Source organism: Dicentrarchus labrax, unplaced genomic scaffold, assembly GCF_905237075.1.
Source record: "Dicentrarchus labrax unplaced genomic scaffold, dlabrax2021, whole genome shotgun sequence".
In the NCBI taxonomy this organism is placed as follows: domain Eukaryota; kingdom Metazoa; phylum Chordata; class Actinopteri; family Moronidae; genus Dicentrarchus; species Dicentrarchus labrax.
Window position 1 is genome coordinate 5,132,607 of NW_026136710.1, and position 13,124 is coordinate 5,145,730.

Consider the following 13,124-nt stretch of genomic DNA (forward strand, 5'->3'; position numbering starts at 1 on the left):
ACACACATACTGGTTACCATTTGCAATGGGGACCAAATTTCTGATCATCACTTGCGGGGACCACCCTTTCTAGAGGTTCTAGAGGTATGAAAAAAATCAGGCACACTCACCATTGGTTGCTTAGCTCATACACGACTTCAAATATCTGAATTGATGAAGTAAGGTTTTCATCATGCTAACTGGGGACCCATGTAAATCCAGTAAACATGTTTGTGGGGGGACCTCATTTAAATATAATTTGCATAATTTACACAGATTTCCAATTGATTAATGGGGACCATGGTAAAACAACAAGCTTAAGTGATATAATCCTCAGATTATTGCATTTGCCTGTCTTCTTTTGATCACAAGCGTTCACTACAACAATGGCAGTGCATAATATAACCACTTTGTGATTCCTTCAGACTGTAAACTGCTATGAAGCTGCAATGGAGCTGTCCCCTACCAACCAGGTTATGTCTTTAATAATAGATTTTTCATAAAGTTATCAAGCTGCTATCCACAGGCATCAGACCAAATACTAGGAATTAAACCACAATAATGCAAATGATATAATCTACTTTAGCAGCACCAAAATTAATGCAGAAAGTGTGTCATTAGGATATTTTCACTAAAGAAAATGTGTATTTTAAGCTTTAAGAACTACTGTGCTCGTGGTTTGTGGTAATATAAGAGGAGTCTTAAGTAGGGTTGGATACTGTTGTGAATCTCAATTCCACATTGTAAACCCAAACTGCACAAAAGTACTGTACATAACACAATAACATTATTTATTCCAGAACCAATTTCCTTTTTTAGTTTTTATTTATAGCGAAAACGTGGTAAACATACAATTTGTTATACAAATAAAATGGGAATCAAATGATTTACATATCATTTATACTAGAGACATTGTTCTAACTTATCTTGATATCAGGGGTCCTTAAGTACCAAGAATTTAGTAGTGAATTACTAAATTGTTGTCTCAACCATCAAACTTTTCAACCTTAATTTCACTGTAAGGGCTTTCTTCGTTACGTCTCACATGGTTCTTATTTTTAACCACAGTCAACTACCCAGAAACTGTGGAATATTGTACTTCTCAGTCACAGAATACTCAACAACCCTAAAACTAGTATTCACGTTTGTCTGTGTTGTTGCTGCATTACTTCATAGTAAAGTAATTTCCTTAGTTCAGAGTCAAACTCTCGTTTAAATTATACATTTAAACTTTTTTTGAGTCCTGCTCATTTGCGTTCTCTCAAGACAAAACTGAAAGCAACAATACAAACTTGTATAGAGTCGGATACTTCATTTGGATCTTCAACATCTGTGCCTTTCATCTAAGGACAAAAAAAGAAGTTACTTAGACATATATCCTGGGGAACTGGACACAATCCCAGTGTACTATATTATGACAATACAATTAAAATTGTTTAAAATTCCTACAGTGTTAATCAACCACTTAATTGCAAATGTTATATCATACTTTTCTCGCACACTTAAATATTTGGAGTAGTGATGTTAACAAATGGTCCTAAAAACAGCAAAGAGTCTAAACACAAGAAAATATTTTGAAACTGAAGTCTGACTTGGTGAATGTTTATACTTCTGAACATAGATAATATTCCTTTGTCTGCAAACACACCGTTTGTGCTGTCACAAAAAATATACCTTGAAAATGAATCTGAATAATTAGGACAAATCAAATTTACAACATTTGCGATTTGTAAAAGAAGTTTAGGCAAAACATTGACTTTTTTACGTTTGAAAGACAGCCTTAAAATATAACTGCATCTAAAATATTGTAATTGTAAACATAAATATGAAAAACAAGTGTTCAATTTGATGTAATGTGCAGTATTTATTTACACTACTGCATGTTCTTAATGACAAATTTCTAATGTTAAATTCAAGCAGGCACGAAACTTCAACGACAAAATCATCAAATTCAATATTCCCCTCCTCCTCCATCAACCTCTGCCTGTTTTCCCACATATTGAATAAACAAGCTTAGTGGGGACATATCACACACCATGTCGTGGTTCCTTATGGGGACCAATGCTAGACCAAGTCTCTAGGTTGTCAGATACTTAACACACAGTTTCTATTCATACAATGATGTAAGATGTGCTATGGGGACGTCGTGAATGTCCCAGATGAGTGATATTTTATCACAAAGTAACATCCCTATGAACATTCAAATCTGTCCTGAATATCCTATTACCATTATGTTTCTAGATGCATTTAAAAAACAGCTTATTTACCTGCTTAAAGGGCACAAAAGCAACAAACGGTGAGTTAGAAATTTCTAGGAGTAAGGTTGGTGCTAAACATGAATGTACCTGTTGATTAGTGTCTCATGGCTAAGTTTCAGTCATCTGCGTCTCTAACAAGACAGCATACAGGAAGCTTTCCACAGGAATGACAGCATCAGCTGCATTCATGGTCATCTGCAAACATTTCAAAATATGAAAAACAAGTTTAAGTCCGATGTTATCACTGCATAATATTTAGTTAGACTAATGCATGTTCTTAATGACAAATTTCTAAAGTTAAATTCGAAGCCACAGGCACGAACTTCAATGACAAAATCATCAAATTCAATATTCCCTCCTCCTCCATCAACCTCTGCCTGTTTTCACACTTATTGAATAAACAAGCTTAGTGGGGACATATCCACACCATGTCGTGGTTCCTTATAGGGGACCAATGCTAGACCAAGTCTCTAGGTTGTCAGATACTTAACACACAGTTTCTATTCATACAATGATGTAAGATGTGCTATGGGGACGTCGTGAATGTCCCAGAATAGAGTGATATTTTATCAAAAGTAACATCCCTATGAACATTAAAATCTGTCCTGAATATCCTATTACCATTATGTTTCTAGATGCATTTAAAAAAACAGCTTATTTACCTGCTCAAAGGGCATAAAAAGCAACAAACGGTGAGTTAGAAATATTCTAGGAGTAAAGTTTAAGTGCTAAACATGAATGGTACCTGTTGATTAGTGTCTCATGGACTCAAAGTTCCAGTCATCTGCGTCTCTAACAAGACAGCATGCTGGGAGCTTTCCACGGGAATGACAGCATCAGCTGCATTCCTTGGTCATCTGCAAACATTTCAAAATATGAAAAACAAGTTAAGTCCGATGTTATCACTGCATAATATTTAGTTACACTCAATGCATGTTCTTAATGACAAATTTCTAAAGTTAAATTCAAGCCAACAGGCACGAAACTTCAACGACAAAATCATCAAATTCAATATTCCCTCCTCCTCCATCAACCTCTGCCTGTTTTCACATATTGAATAAACAAGCTTAGTGGGGACATATCACACACCATGTCGTGGTTCCTTATGGGGACCAATGCTAGACCAAGTCTCTAGGTTGTCAGATACTTCACCACAGTTTCTATTCATACACTGATGTAAGATGTGCTATGGGGACGTCGTGACTGTCCCAGAATAGAGTGATATTTAATCAAAAGTAACATCCCTATGAACATTAAAATCTGTCCTGAATATCCTATTACCATTATGTTTCTAGATGCATTTAAAAAACAGCTTATTTACCTGCTTTAAAAGGGCATAAAAAGCAACTTGTTTTGAGTTAGAAATATTCTAGGAGTAAAGTTTAAGTGCTAAACATGAATGTACCTGTTGATTAGTGTCTCATGGACTCAAAGTTTCAATCATCTGCGTCTCTAACAAGACAGCATGGTGGGAGCTTTCCACAGGAATGACAGCATCAGCTGCATTCATGGTCATCTGCAAACATTTCAAAATATGAAAAACAAGTTTAAGTCTGATGTTATCACTGCATAATATTTAGTTACACTAATGCATGTTCTTAATGACAAATTTCTAAAGTTAAATTCAAGCCAACAGGCACGAAACTTCAACGACAAAATCATCAAATTCAATATTCCCTCCTCCTCCATCAACCTCTGCCTGTTTTTCACACATATTGAATAAACAAGCTTAGTGGGGACATATCACACACCATGTCGTGGTTCCTTATGGGGACCAATGCTAGACCAAGTCTCTAGGTTGTCAGATACTTAACACACAGTTTCTATTCATACAATGATGTAAGATGTGCTATGGGGACGTCGTGAATGTCCCAGAATAGAGGATATTTTATCAAAAAGTAACATCCCTATGAACATTAAAATCTGTCCTGAATATCCTATTACCATTATGTTTCTAGATGCATTTAAAAAAACAGCTTATTTACCTGCTTAAAGGGCATAAAAAAAGCAACAAACGGTGAGTTAGAAATATTCTAGGAGTAAAGTTTAAGTGCTAAACATGAATGTACCTGTTGATTAGTGTCTCATGGACTCAAAGTTTCAGTCATCTGCGTCTCTAACAAGACAGCATGGTGGGAGCTTTCCACAGGAATGACAGCATCAGCTGCATTCATGGTCATCTGCAAACATTTCAAAATATGAAAAACAGTTTAAGTCTGATGTTATCACTGCATAATGTTTAGTTACACTAATGCATGTTCTTGTGACAAATTTCTAAAGTTAAATTCAAGCCAACAGGCACGAAACTTCAACGACAAAATCATCAAATTCATATTCCCTCCTCCTCCATCAACCGCCTGTTTCCACATATTGAATAAACAAGCTTAGTGGGGACATATCACACATGTCGTGGTTCCTTGGGGCCTGCTAGACCAAGTCTCTAGGTTGTCAGGACTTTACAACTTCTATTCATACACTGATGTAAGATGTGCTATGGGGACGTCGTGAATGTCCCAGAATAGAGTGATATTTAATCAAGTAACATCCCTATGAACATTAAAATCTGTCCTGAATATCCTATTACCATTATGTTTCTAGATGCATTTAAAAAAACAGCTTATTTACCTGCTTAAAGGGCATAAAAAGCAACAAACGGTGAGTTAGAAATATTCTAGAAGTAAAGTTTAAGTGCTAAACATGATGTCCTGTTGATTAGTGTCTCATGGACTCAAAGTTTCAGTCATCTGCGTCTCTACAAGACAGCATGGTGGGGGCTTTCCCAGGAATGACAGCATCAGCTGCATTCATGATTATCTGCAAACATTTCAAAATATGAAAAACAAGTTTAAGTCCGATGTTATCACTGCATAATATTTAATTACACTAATGTATGTTCTTAATGTCAAATTTCTAAAGTTAAGTTCAAGCCAACAGGCACGAAACTTCAACGACAAAATCATCAAATTCAATATTTCCTCCTCCTCCATCAACCATTAAAATCTGTCCTGAATATCCCATTACCTCAGCTTTCTAGATGCATTACATAAAACTGCAAGGGACTTCTGATTCACAATAGATTACCATCATAACATATGTACAGTTGAAACCAAAGTTTACATACACTGTATAAAAAGACACATATGCTTTTTTTTCCCTCACTGTCTGACATGAAATTAGACAATCACTTTTCCTGTTTTAGGTCCGTTAGGATTACTAAAATTATTTCTATTTGCTAAATGCCAGAATAATGAGAGAAGGATTTTTTTATTACTTTCTTCAAAGTCAGAAGTTTACATACACTAAGATTATTATGCCTTTAAACAATTTGGGAAAGCCCAGATGATGATGTCATGTCTTTGGAAGCTTCAACAATGACAACATTTGAGTTAATTAGAGACACACACCTGTGGATGTATTGTAAGGCACACCTGAAACGCACTGCTTCTTTGTGTAACATCATGGGAAAGTCTAAAGAAATCAGCCAAGATATCAGGAAGAGAATTGTGGACTTGCACAAGTCTGGTTAATCCTTGGGTGCAATTTCCAGATGCCTGAAGGTGCCACGTTCATCTGTTCAAATAATTATACGCAAGTATAAACACCATGGCAGTGTCTAGCCATCATACCACTCAGGAAGGAGACGGGTTCTGTGTCCCAGAGTTGAACGTGCTTTGGTCCGAAATGTGCATATCAACCCAAGAACAAAAGCAAAAGACCTTGTGAAGATGCTGGCTGAAGCTGGTAAGAGTGTGTCTTTATCCACAGTGAAACTAGTACTGTACTGACATGGGCTGAAAGGTCACTCTGTCAGGAAGAAGCCATTACTCCAAAAGACACATAGGAAAGCCAGATTACAGTTTGCAAATGCACACAGGGACAAAGACCTTAGTTTTTGGAGACATGTCCTGTGGTCTGACGAAACTAAAAAATCAAACTGTTTGGCCATAATGACCATCGTTAAGTTTGGAGGAAAAGGGGGAAGCTTGCAAGCCTGAGAACACCATCCCAACTGTGAAATAGAGGGATGGCAGCATCATCTGTTGGTTGATATACACATTTGGACCAAAGCACGTTCAACTCTGGGACACAGAACCCCGTCTCCTGAGCGGTATGATGGCTGGACATTCCCATGGTGTTTATACTTGCGTATAATTGTTTGAACAGATGAACATGGCACCTTCAGGCATCTGGAAATTACACCCAAGGATGAACCAGACTTGTGCAAGTCCACAATTCTCTTCCTGATATCTTGGCTGATTTCTTTTGACTTTCCCATGATATTACACAAAGAAGCAGTGTGTTTCAGGTGTGCCTTAAAATACATCCACAGGTGTGTCTCTAATTAACTCAAATGTTGTCAATAAACCTATCAGAAGCTTCCAAAGGCATGACATCATCATCTGGGCTTTCCCAAATTGTTTAAAGGCATAGTATTCTTAGTGTATGTAAACTTCTGACTTTGAAGCAAAGTAATAAAAATTGTCTAAAAAATCCTTCTCTCATTATTCTGGCATTTAGCAGATAGAAATAATTTTGGTAATCCTAACAGACCTAAAACAGGAAAAGTGATTGTCTGATTTCATGTCCGACAGTGAGAAAAAAAGCGTATACGTCTTTTTATAGTGTATGTAAACTTCTGGTTTCAACTGTATACAACACAATCAGTGCCTTCATTTTAACTATGAGCTAAGTGTAAGGGAGATTATTATGGTTTAGCATAGGGAGTATAGTTTAGGTGTAATGTAAAATCTTACCACCATGTTCTCCCTCTCCACTTGAATGAAGCATGAATGCAACACATGATGAGTGATAAATGCACCTTCTCCATTGAGATTCTGCATCATCTATCATGTCTCCTCTGTATTCCAGTACAAAATCTCCTTTGAAGAATGAAGATAGGGCAAATACACCACGTCCTGTAAGACAAAGTAATACATTTTCAAAAAAACAGGACATTACGAATGTTAATTAGTCTGTAGCAATATGTCCTAAAAACACAATTGCCAATTATTAGTGCATTTGATGGCAGCTTTATTGACCTAAGCTTATCTAATGCATCCTGAAGTTTTGCAATTAAATGTCTCAAAATCATTTTCAATATGTATATGAAGTGAACATGCTGAGGGCATCCTTAAGAGGACTGACTTTGGTGGCATTTAAAACTGCAGAGAAATGTTTAATGAGACAGCTTTGGCTTTAGTTCTACAAATACAATTAGAGGCTCTAAGTGAACATCCACACAGGTGTTTTCAGTTATTATGGGCTGATTAGACTTCTGCTCAGGTTTAGTGGGTGGGGCTTAAGCGTTGATGAAACTCCATGAGGCCACAAATCTAAATTCCCCACACGAATGGTGAAGGTATATTTTGTCCTGCCCTAACAGGGTGTAACAAAGCTGACAGAAGACTCAGGAAGATGTCAACCAATCACAGTATACACACCCATACAGTCCTTGGGGACTAATAATCAGCAAGATAAACTGAAAAACTGTGTGGGTGTTCAGAGGCTTAGATCTATAACTTTTTTCCCATACTCGCCCTTTTCCTGTCGGCTCAGTGTCAGATGCCTTCCCTTCTGCCATGCCCTATTCTAAATTATTCATTTTTAATAATAAAATAATATTAATAATTATAAGTAAGCTAAGTTTACTTTTTTTCTGGTAGTAAATCAATCAGGACCCATTTATGTAGAGGAGGCATGTGGAATCACTTCACTAGTCACTTTAAAGATACACACACACACACACACACACACACACATTCATAGACACAGGCACACACAGGTTAGTTTTGATCAGCCACTGGCATTGTGTGTTTGATAGTCGGTTGTTTCCCTCTGAAGACCTTTTGTTTTGCTTTGCCATAAGCGGCTCATGATCCTGCTTTCCGATTGGCATGCAATGCAGTGCGGATGTGCTTTTATGTAGGCAAATGCAAGCTGTCCGCTGGGAGAAGAGCAGACTGCTATGAAATTCAACTGAAAAACATGTTCGCATGTCACTGTGTTTGCATTCAGAATTAAAAATGTATGAACATAGGTGTTTTTTACTGTGGGGCGCACACACACATGTCTAGCTGTGTTGCAGACAGCTCTGCTGCCTATGGAGGAGACACACTGACAACTACTAAATGATACTATAGAGGAGGAATAGATTAGCAAGCCCAATAGAAATTCCGCTTTGTCACACAACCATAAAAGGAGAATGAATCCGATGGAGAGTAAGGAATGCCATACGGTGAGGGAAGAGTCAGCTTTAGCAGACACTGGTGGTGAAGTGCCGAGGCTCTTTGAGTTGGATGCCTGCATGTTACGTGTGGGTTTCACTTTGTGTGCAGCTCATTTAGCCCCTGACTGTAACACGTATAGCGTGATGTGTTTTTAAGCCCTTTCACTTAACATGCTAGGCTGATTGTTCAACTATTGCAGCATGAGCTGTCGCTAATAAGTTATGCATAACAGCGCAGATAGGAAACGTGTCTGTGTGAAATGACATGTGACAAGGTGGATTTCGGATCACATTCTATGCGTGCAGGAATCTCCTTTTCTTCTTATTTTTCTGCCTTTCAGACAGACATTAAACATATCAAACCTTCTGTCATGTTCTTAGTACCTCACGGTATGCTCTCTGGGGACTGGTGACATGTCTCATACCTGACTAAAATATTAACTATATAGGGTCTATCGTAAATACAGTTCAAACCTTTGCTACATGCTGCATATCTTATTTAGTAGATTCATTTAGTGCTTTAGTTTGTCACATTAAAATTGTTCCAGTATTTGTCCAGAAGGACTTATCTCCCGTAATCTGCCCTAATTCACCAACCCAGCACTACTTTGTGCACACTGTCATGATTCAACAGTAATTTTGTTGTCCACATGAGTTCATTCACACATGCTGTGAAAGAGAAGTTGTCATCTGAACATGGTGACTGATTTTGGTACACTACGTTCTTATGGCCAACAAAATTCAAGTACAGGTTAATCTATAACTCATCTTGGCTGGTAAGTGTCTTTAGAGTTACTAAGTGTCTATTCAGTTTGACTTACTGTTTACTGTGAGAGGCAGTGTGGCTCCATTTGAGTGTCAAAACACATGTGACACCTAGGGGACTCATCTGCCATCAAGGACCCCAAGGTTTCTGGATTAACGTGGTAGTGCAAAGGCCTGTAATGGAGAACAGTGCTAGAAATCCTACAGCAGGCCTCAGTGGGCCACCTGATGACCCAACACAGATGGTTACACCTGCTCGAAACCCTCGTCAGTCAGACAGTTTGCTGGATAGCGAGAAGACTGGAGCCGCCCTGCTGTTCTCTGGATTGTTCCTAACCCTTGTGGGTATCACTTTCACCGCCATGGGCTGGCAACACTACCTAACCAACCCCACTGTTGAGTGGATCCAACTGCTGGGCCCCATCCTGATCTCCGTCGGAGGCACTTTTATGCTCACCAGTGTCTGCAAGTTTAGGATTATCTCCTGCTGGCCGTGCAGACGGCGGGATGAAGTGCTGGTAATGCCTGTGGAGCAAACCTCAATGGGACATTCTTTTACGTTAAGTGGCATAAATCAGCCGATCATGTTACAGGGTGCCACAACCATGCTGTGTATTCCACCTGTGTATAACTTAAGAACCCAGGAAATATGCCAGGCCATTGAATTCCAGCCCTGCAGGCACGTGAATGCCGTTCATGCTACCATTCGTCCACGTGACGCTGTGTCATGTGTGGCTGGTGCAGCTTTTATAGCGGAAGAAGACAGCTCAACTCACAGCACAGAAATAGACCACAGAAGAAGCAGGTAGGTAGCTCCATCTTTACTAGCAACATTGAAGCAATGCACATATTAATGCATTAATTATAATCCTATTATTCTAAAAAGGGCAATTCTCCATAATGAGTACTTTTACTTTTTGTACTTTAAGTATCTTTTTATACTAATACTTTTGTACGTTTAACATTTTGAGTGCAGGACTTTTACTTTCATAGTGTACACTGCTTTTGCTTTAGTAAAAGATGGGTGTACTTCTTCCAACACAGCGCTTACATGACTGGAAGCACAAACCTTTGAAGCACAAACCTCTAAGAAACAATGATGGAATTACTTAACATAACTTAACAATACTTAAATATGTTCACGAACATCTGGTTTTACAAAACACTGGTACTGTAGATGCATCACAAAACACAGGCCATAGGCACTAGATCCCAGTGAGGTTGAGTTTCGCTTTTTACCCAGCATGCAACATGTAGACACTCGCGCAAATAAAACCGGCAGAGGTAGATAGTTAATCTTAAATGAGATCTGAGTGTGTTAAAACCTCACAGCTTCTTACACTGCTCATTAAAACAGACACAGTGTGCCAGAGTTCATTTCTTATTGGCCACAAGATCACTTTCCACTTGGCCCAAAGTGTTTTTGGCCGTCAATACTTTCTCAGCCAATTATGGTGCAATTAATCTCTCTGTAATAGTCAACACACTGGTATTGATTCCCATAAATTACTGTACTTTGACTGATGTGTCAGATAAGTTCTGGTTACTGCTACTCTGAAAAAGTAACAAAATAAAACTGGAGGGAAAAATGTTGAAAAGAGATCATCAGTTTCACATTTTTTTTGCTTTTCATAAAACAAAATAAGCCTTGCGTCAATGAAATGGGGACAATTAAGACCAGAATAGCTCCCCATCTTCTCATTTAATCACCATTTGCTGTGTTGACGTTCACTGCAGTCTTTCTAGCTCAGCCGTATCATCAAACGACGGCCAGAATCAACAGTATAACATCATATCAAATACATTTCGCAGTGTATATGTGATTTGTGAAAAAAAAGCTAGTTGTGGCGTGAATTTTTGGTCCATCATATTTTCCCACCTGTTCCTAAGTGCTGAGGGAAACATAACATTATGTATTGTCATAAAAAAAAGTTTCTTTCCACTAATTGCAGGATCTCATTTATTTGAAATCCAATCAAATATCCTTGGACAGACATCCTGCTAAACACAAAGCTGCATGCCATTAGTGGAAAGTTACAAGTTTTCACTTTCTTTTATTGTTTTTAGACGATTACTCCCAGCAGGTTTCCAGGAAAGTAATTCACTTTAATAAAAACAGACAGCAGGAATAATACAGTTAACCTAGGATAACTATAAACTGCTGCCCCGATCATATGAACACATGCTCTGCTCACCAGCTCTCACTTATGTTGTCACAACTTCTGACCTGTTTCAGTATGTTTCCAGTGGTTAATGCCAAATAGAAGAATTGCTCAACCTTAGTGTTTTCTTTTAAAGGGCAATCGGCTTCCTAACATTTGCTTTAAGCAGAACCAATTGGCCCTGTAAACATTTGGATATCAGCCATGCAACTCCTCTTTTAAATCCAGTCTGCTTGAGGCATGTTTGATTCCTTGCAGGATTGAGAAGACGGAGGATGAAAGAGGACGTGCTGATGACAGCAGCTCTACCTGCTCACATCCACCTGCATACGAAGACATTGCTTCCTTCAGCAAACGCAATCTGACGTAAATGCCCCCTGAAACGTGTGAATTTAATGGCTTTCTTGTTGATATGTTCAAAGATGATATGTCAAAGTGATTTGATGTCCTGCAGAACAAAACTTCCCTGGTATTTCATTCCAAAGCAAGGCAAAAGAAACTTAGCTAGGCTTCACTTTCCTCTCACAGCTGTTATCATGTAGAGTTACCACAATAATTATGTATGAAGTCACAAAATCCACCAAGATGAGGCTCCCTGGAAGAAAACCTCATTAAAATGGAGATTTATGGACAAACTCAGCTCTATCTGAGGGCTCTAAGGTTTTGGAAGAGATACTAAATTTATATTCAGCATAAAAAACACACACATTTATCCAGTGCTTGTTGTCTCTCAATAGCTGCACAAACCACTGTACATGCCCATTAAATGTTGGCAGAGGAAATGTAGACTATAGCCTGAAACAAACATGGGGAGAATTTACCAGAGATACTTTGAATTTTTTCTTTTTTTTATGCTGGGAGAAAATTAACATCAAAAGTGGAAAAAGTCATTTAACATTTAGTTGTAATTGTTTGCATATTGTCAGCATTTCTCATATTGTTTGTTTTGTTTAAAGATATGAAAAAGGATGATCACCTCAATGTGAGTTTAGAATGGCAATAAACATACTATACTATACTAATATTACTACTAGTTGTGGAACATAACTTATTTACTCACTTAAGAACAATTTTGTGATACTTGCACTTTACTTGAGTATTTACATATTCTGCTACTTTATACTTCTATTCCATTACATTTCAAAGGCAAATATTGCACTTTTTACTCAACTACATGTATTAAATAACTTTAGTTACTTTGCATATTTAGATAAATAATATATAATATAATCAACAAATAAAATATGATGTATTATTATAAGTTAAGACTAAGACTAAGCTAGCTCCACCTTTACAAGCTGCAACAATAAAGTGATTAACACATGCATCAATAATCATAACTAACTACTAACTACATGGTGAGTACTTTTACTTTTGGCTATAGGCTCTAGTTTGATCCTGATACTTTTGTACTTTTACTTGAGTAGAATGTTGAATGCATAACTTGTATGCCTTGTAACACTACTTGTAACAGAGTGTTTCTACACTGTGGTTTTGATTTTTCCTGCAGGATCATCCAAGTAAGTGTAGTTTACTGAGGAAGTTGGTTGTGTCTGTAGGATAAACACAAGAGTCACTGCACCACACGGGGGCAGAAACACTGAGGAAATCAATACACCTTCACTCACCGGGTCATGTCAGGTGGTTTTACTGCCTATAGTATAAATATATCATATTGATCATAATAATTACAAAAAAATGAATAAAATAAATATGTGGTTGGCAATAAATAAA

At 37.7% G+C, this 13,124-nt stretch overlaps 1 protein-coding gene and 1 long non-coding RNA gene across 2 annotated transcripts; one reads left to right on the forward strand and one right to left on the reverse strand.

The window, feature by feature from the left end:
• Positions 1-3,642: 3,642 nt before the first annotated feature.
• LOC127370819 (uncharacterized) lies at positions 3,643-7,354 on the reverse strand. The gene is made up of 3 exons (XR_007886291.1): positions 6,992-7,354; positions 4,307-4,417; positions 3,643-3,753 (listed from the first exon to the last, which is right to left on the reverse strand). It is a non-coding gene; the product is annotated as an uncharacterized LOC127370819 (long non-coding RNA).
• A 1,950-nt stretch (positions 7,355-9,304) lies between these two features.
• tmem174 (transmembrane protein 174) lies at positions 9,305-12,205 on the forward strand. The gene is made up of 2 exons (XM_051411741.1): positions 9,305-10,033; positions 11,649-12,205. Exons 1-2 carry the CDS (start codon positions 9,408-9,410, stop codon positions 11,758-11,760), a joined length of 738 nt encoding a protein of 245 aa, XP_051267701.1. The 5' UTR covers positions 9,305-9,407; the 3' UTR covers positions 11,761-12,205.
• The last annotated feature ends 919 nt before the right edge of the window (positions 12,206-13,124 follow it).

Coding starts and splice junctions, on each gene's coding strand:
- tmem174 (XM_051411741.1), top strand. CDS start 9,408: ATGGAGAACAGTGCTAGAAATCCTACAGCAGGCCTCAGTGGGCCACCT. Junction 10,034..11,648: donor ATAGACCACAGAAGAAGCAG/GTAGGTAGCTCC, acceptor GATTCCTTGCAG/GATTGAGAAGACGGAGGATG.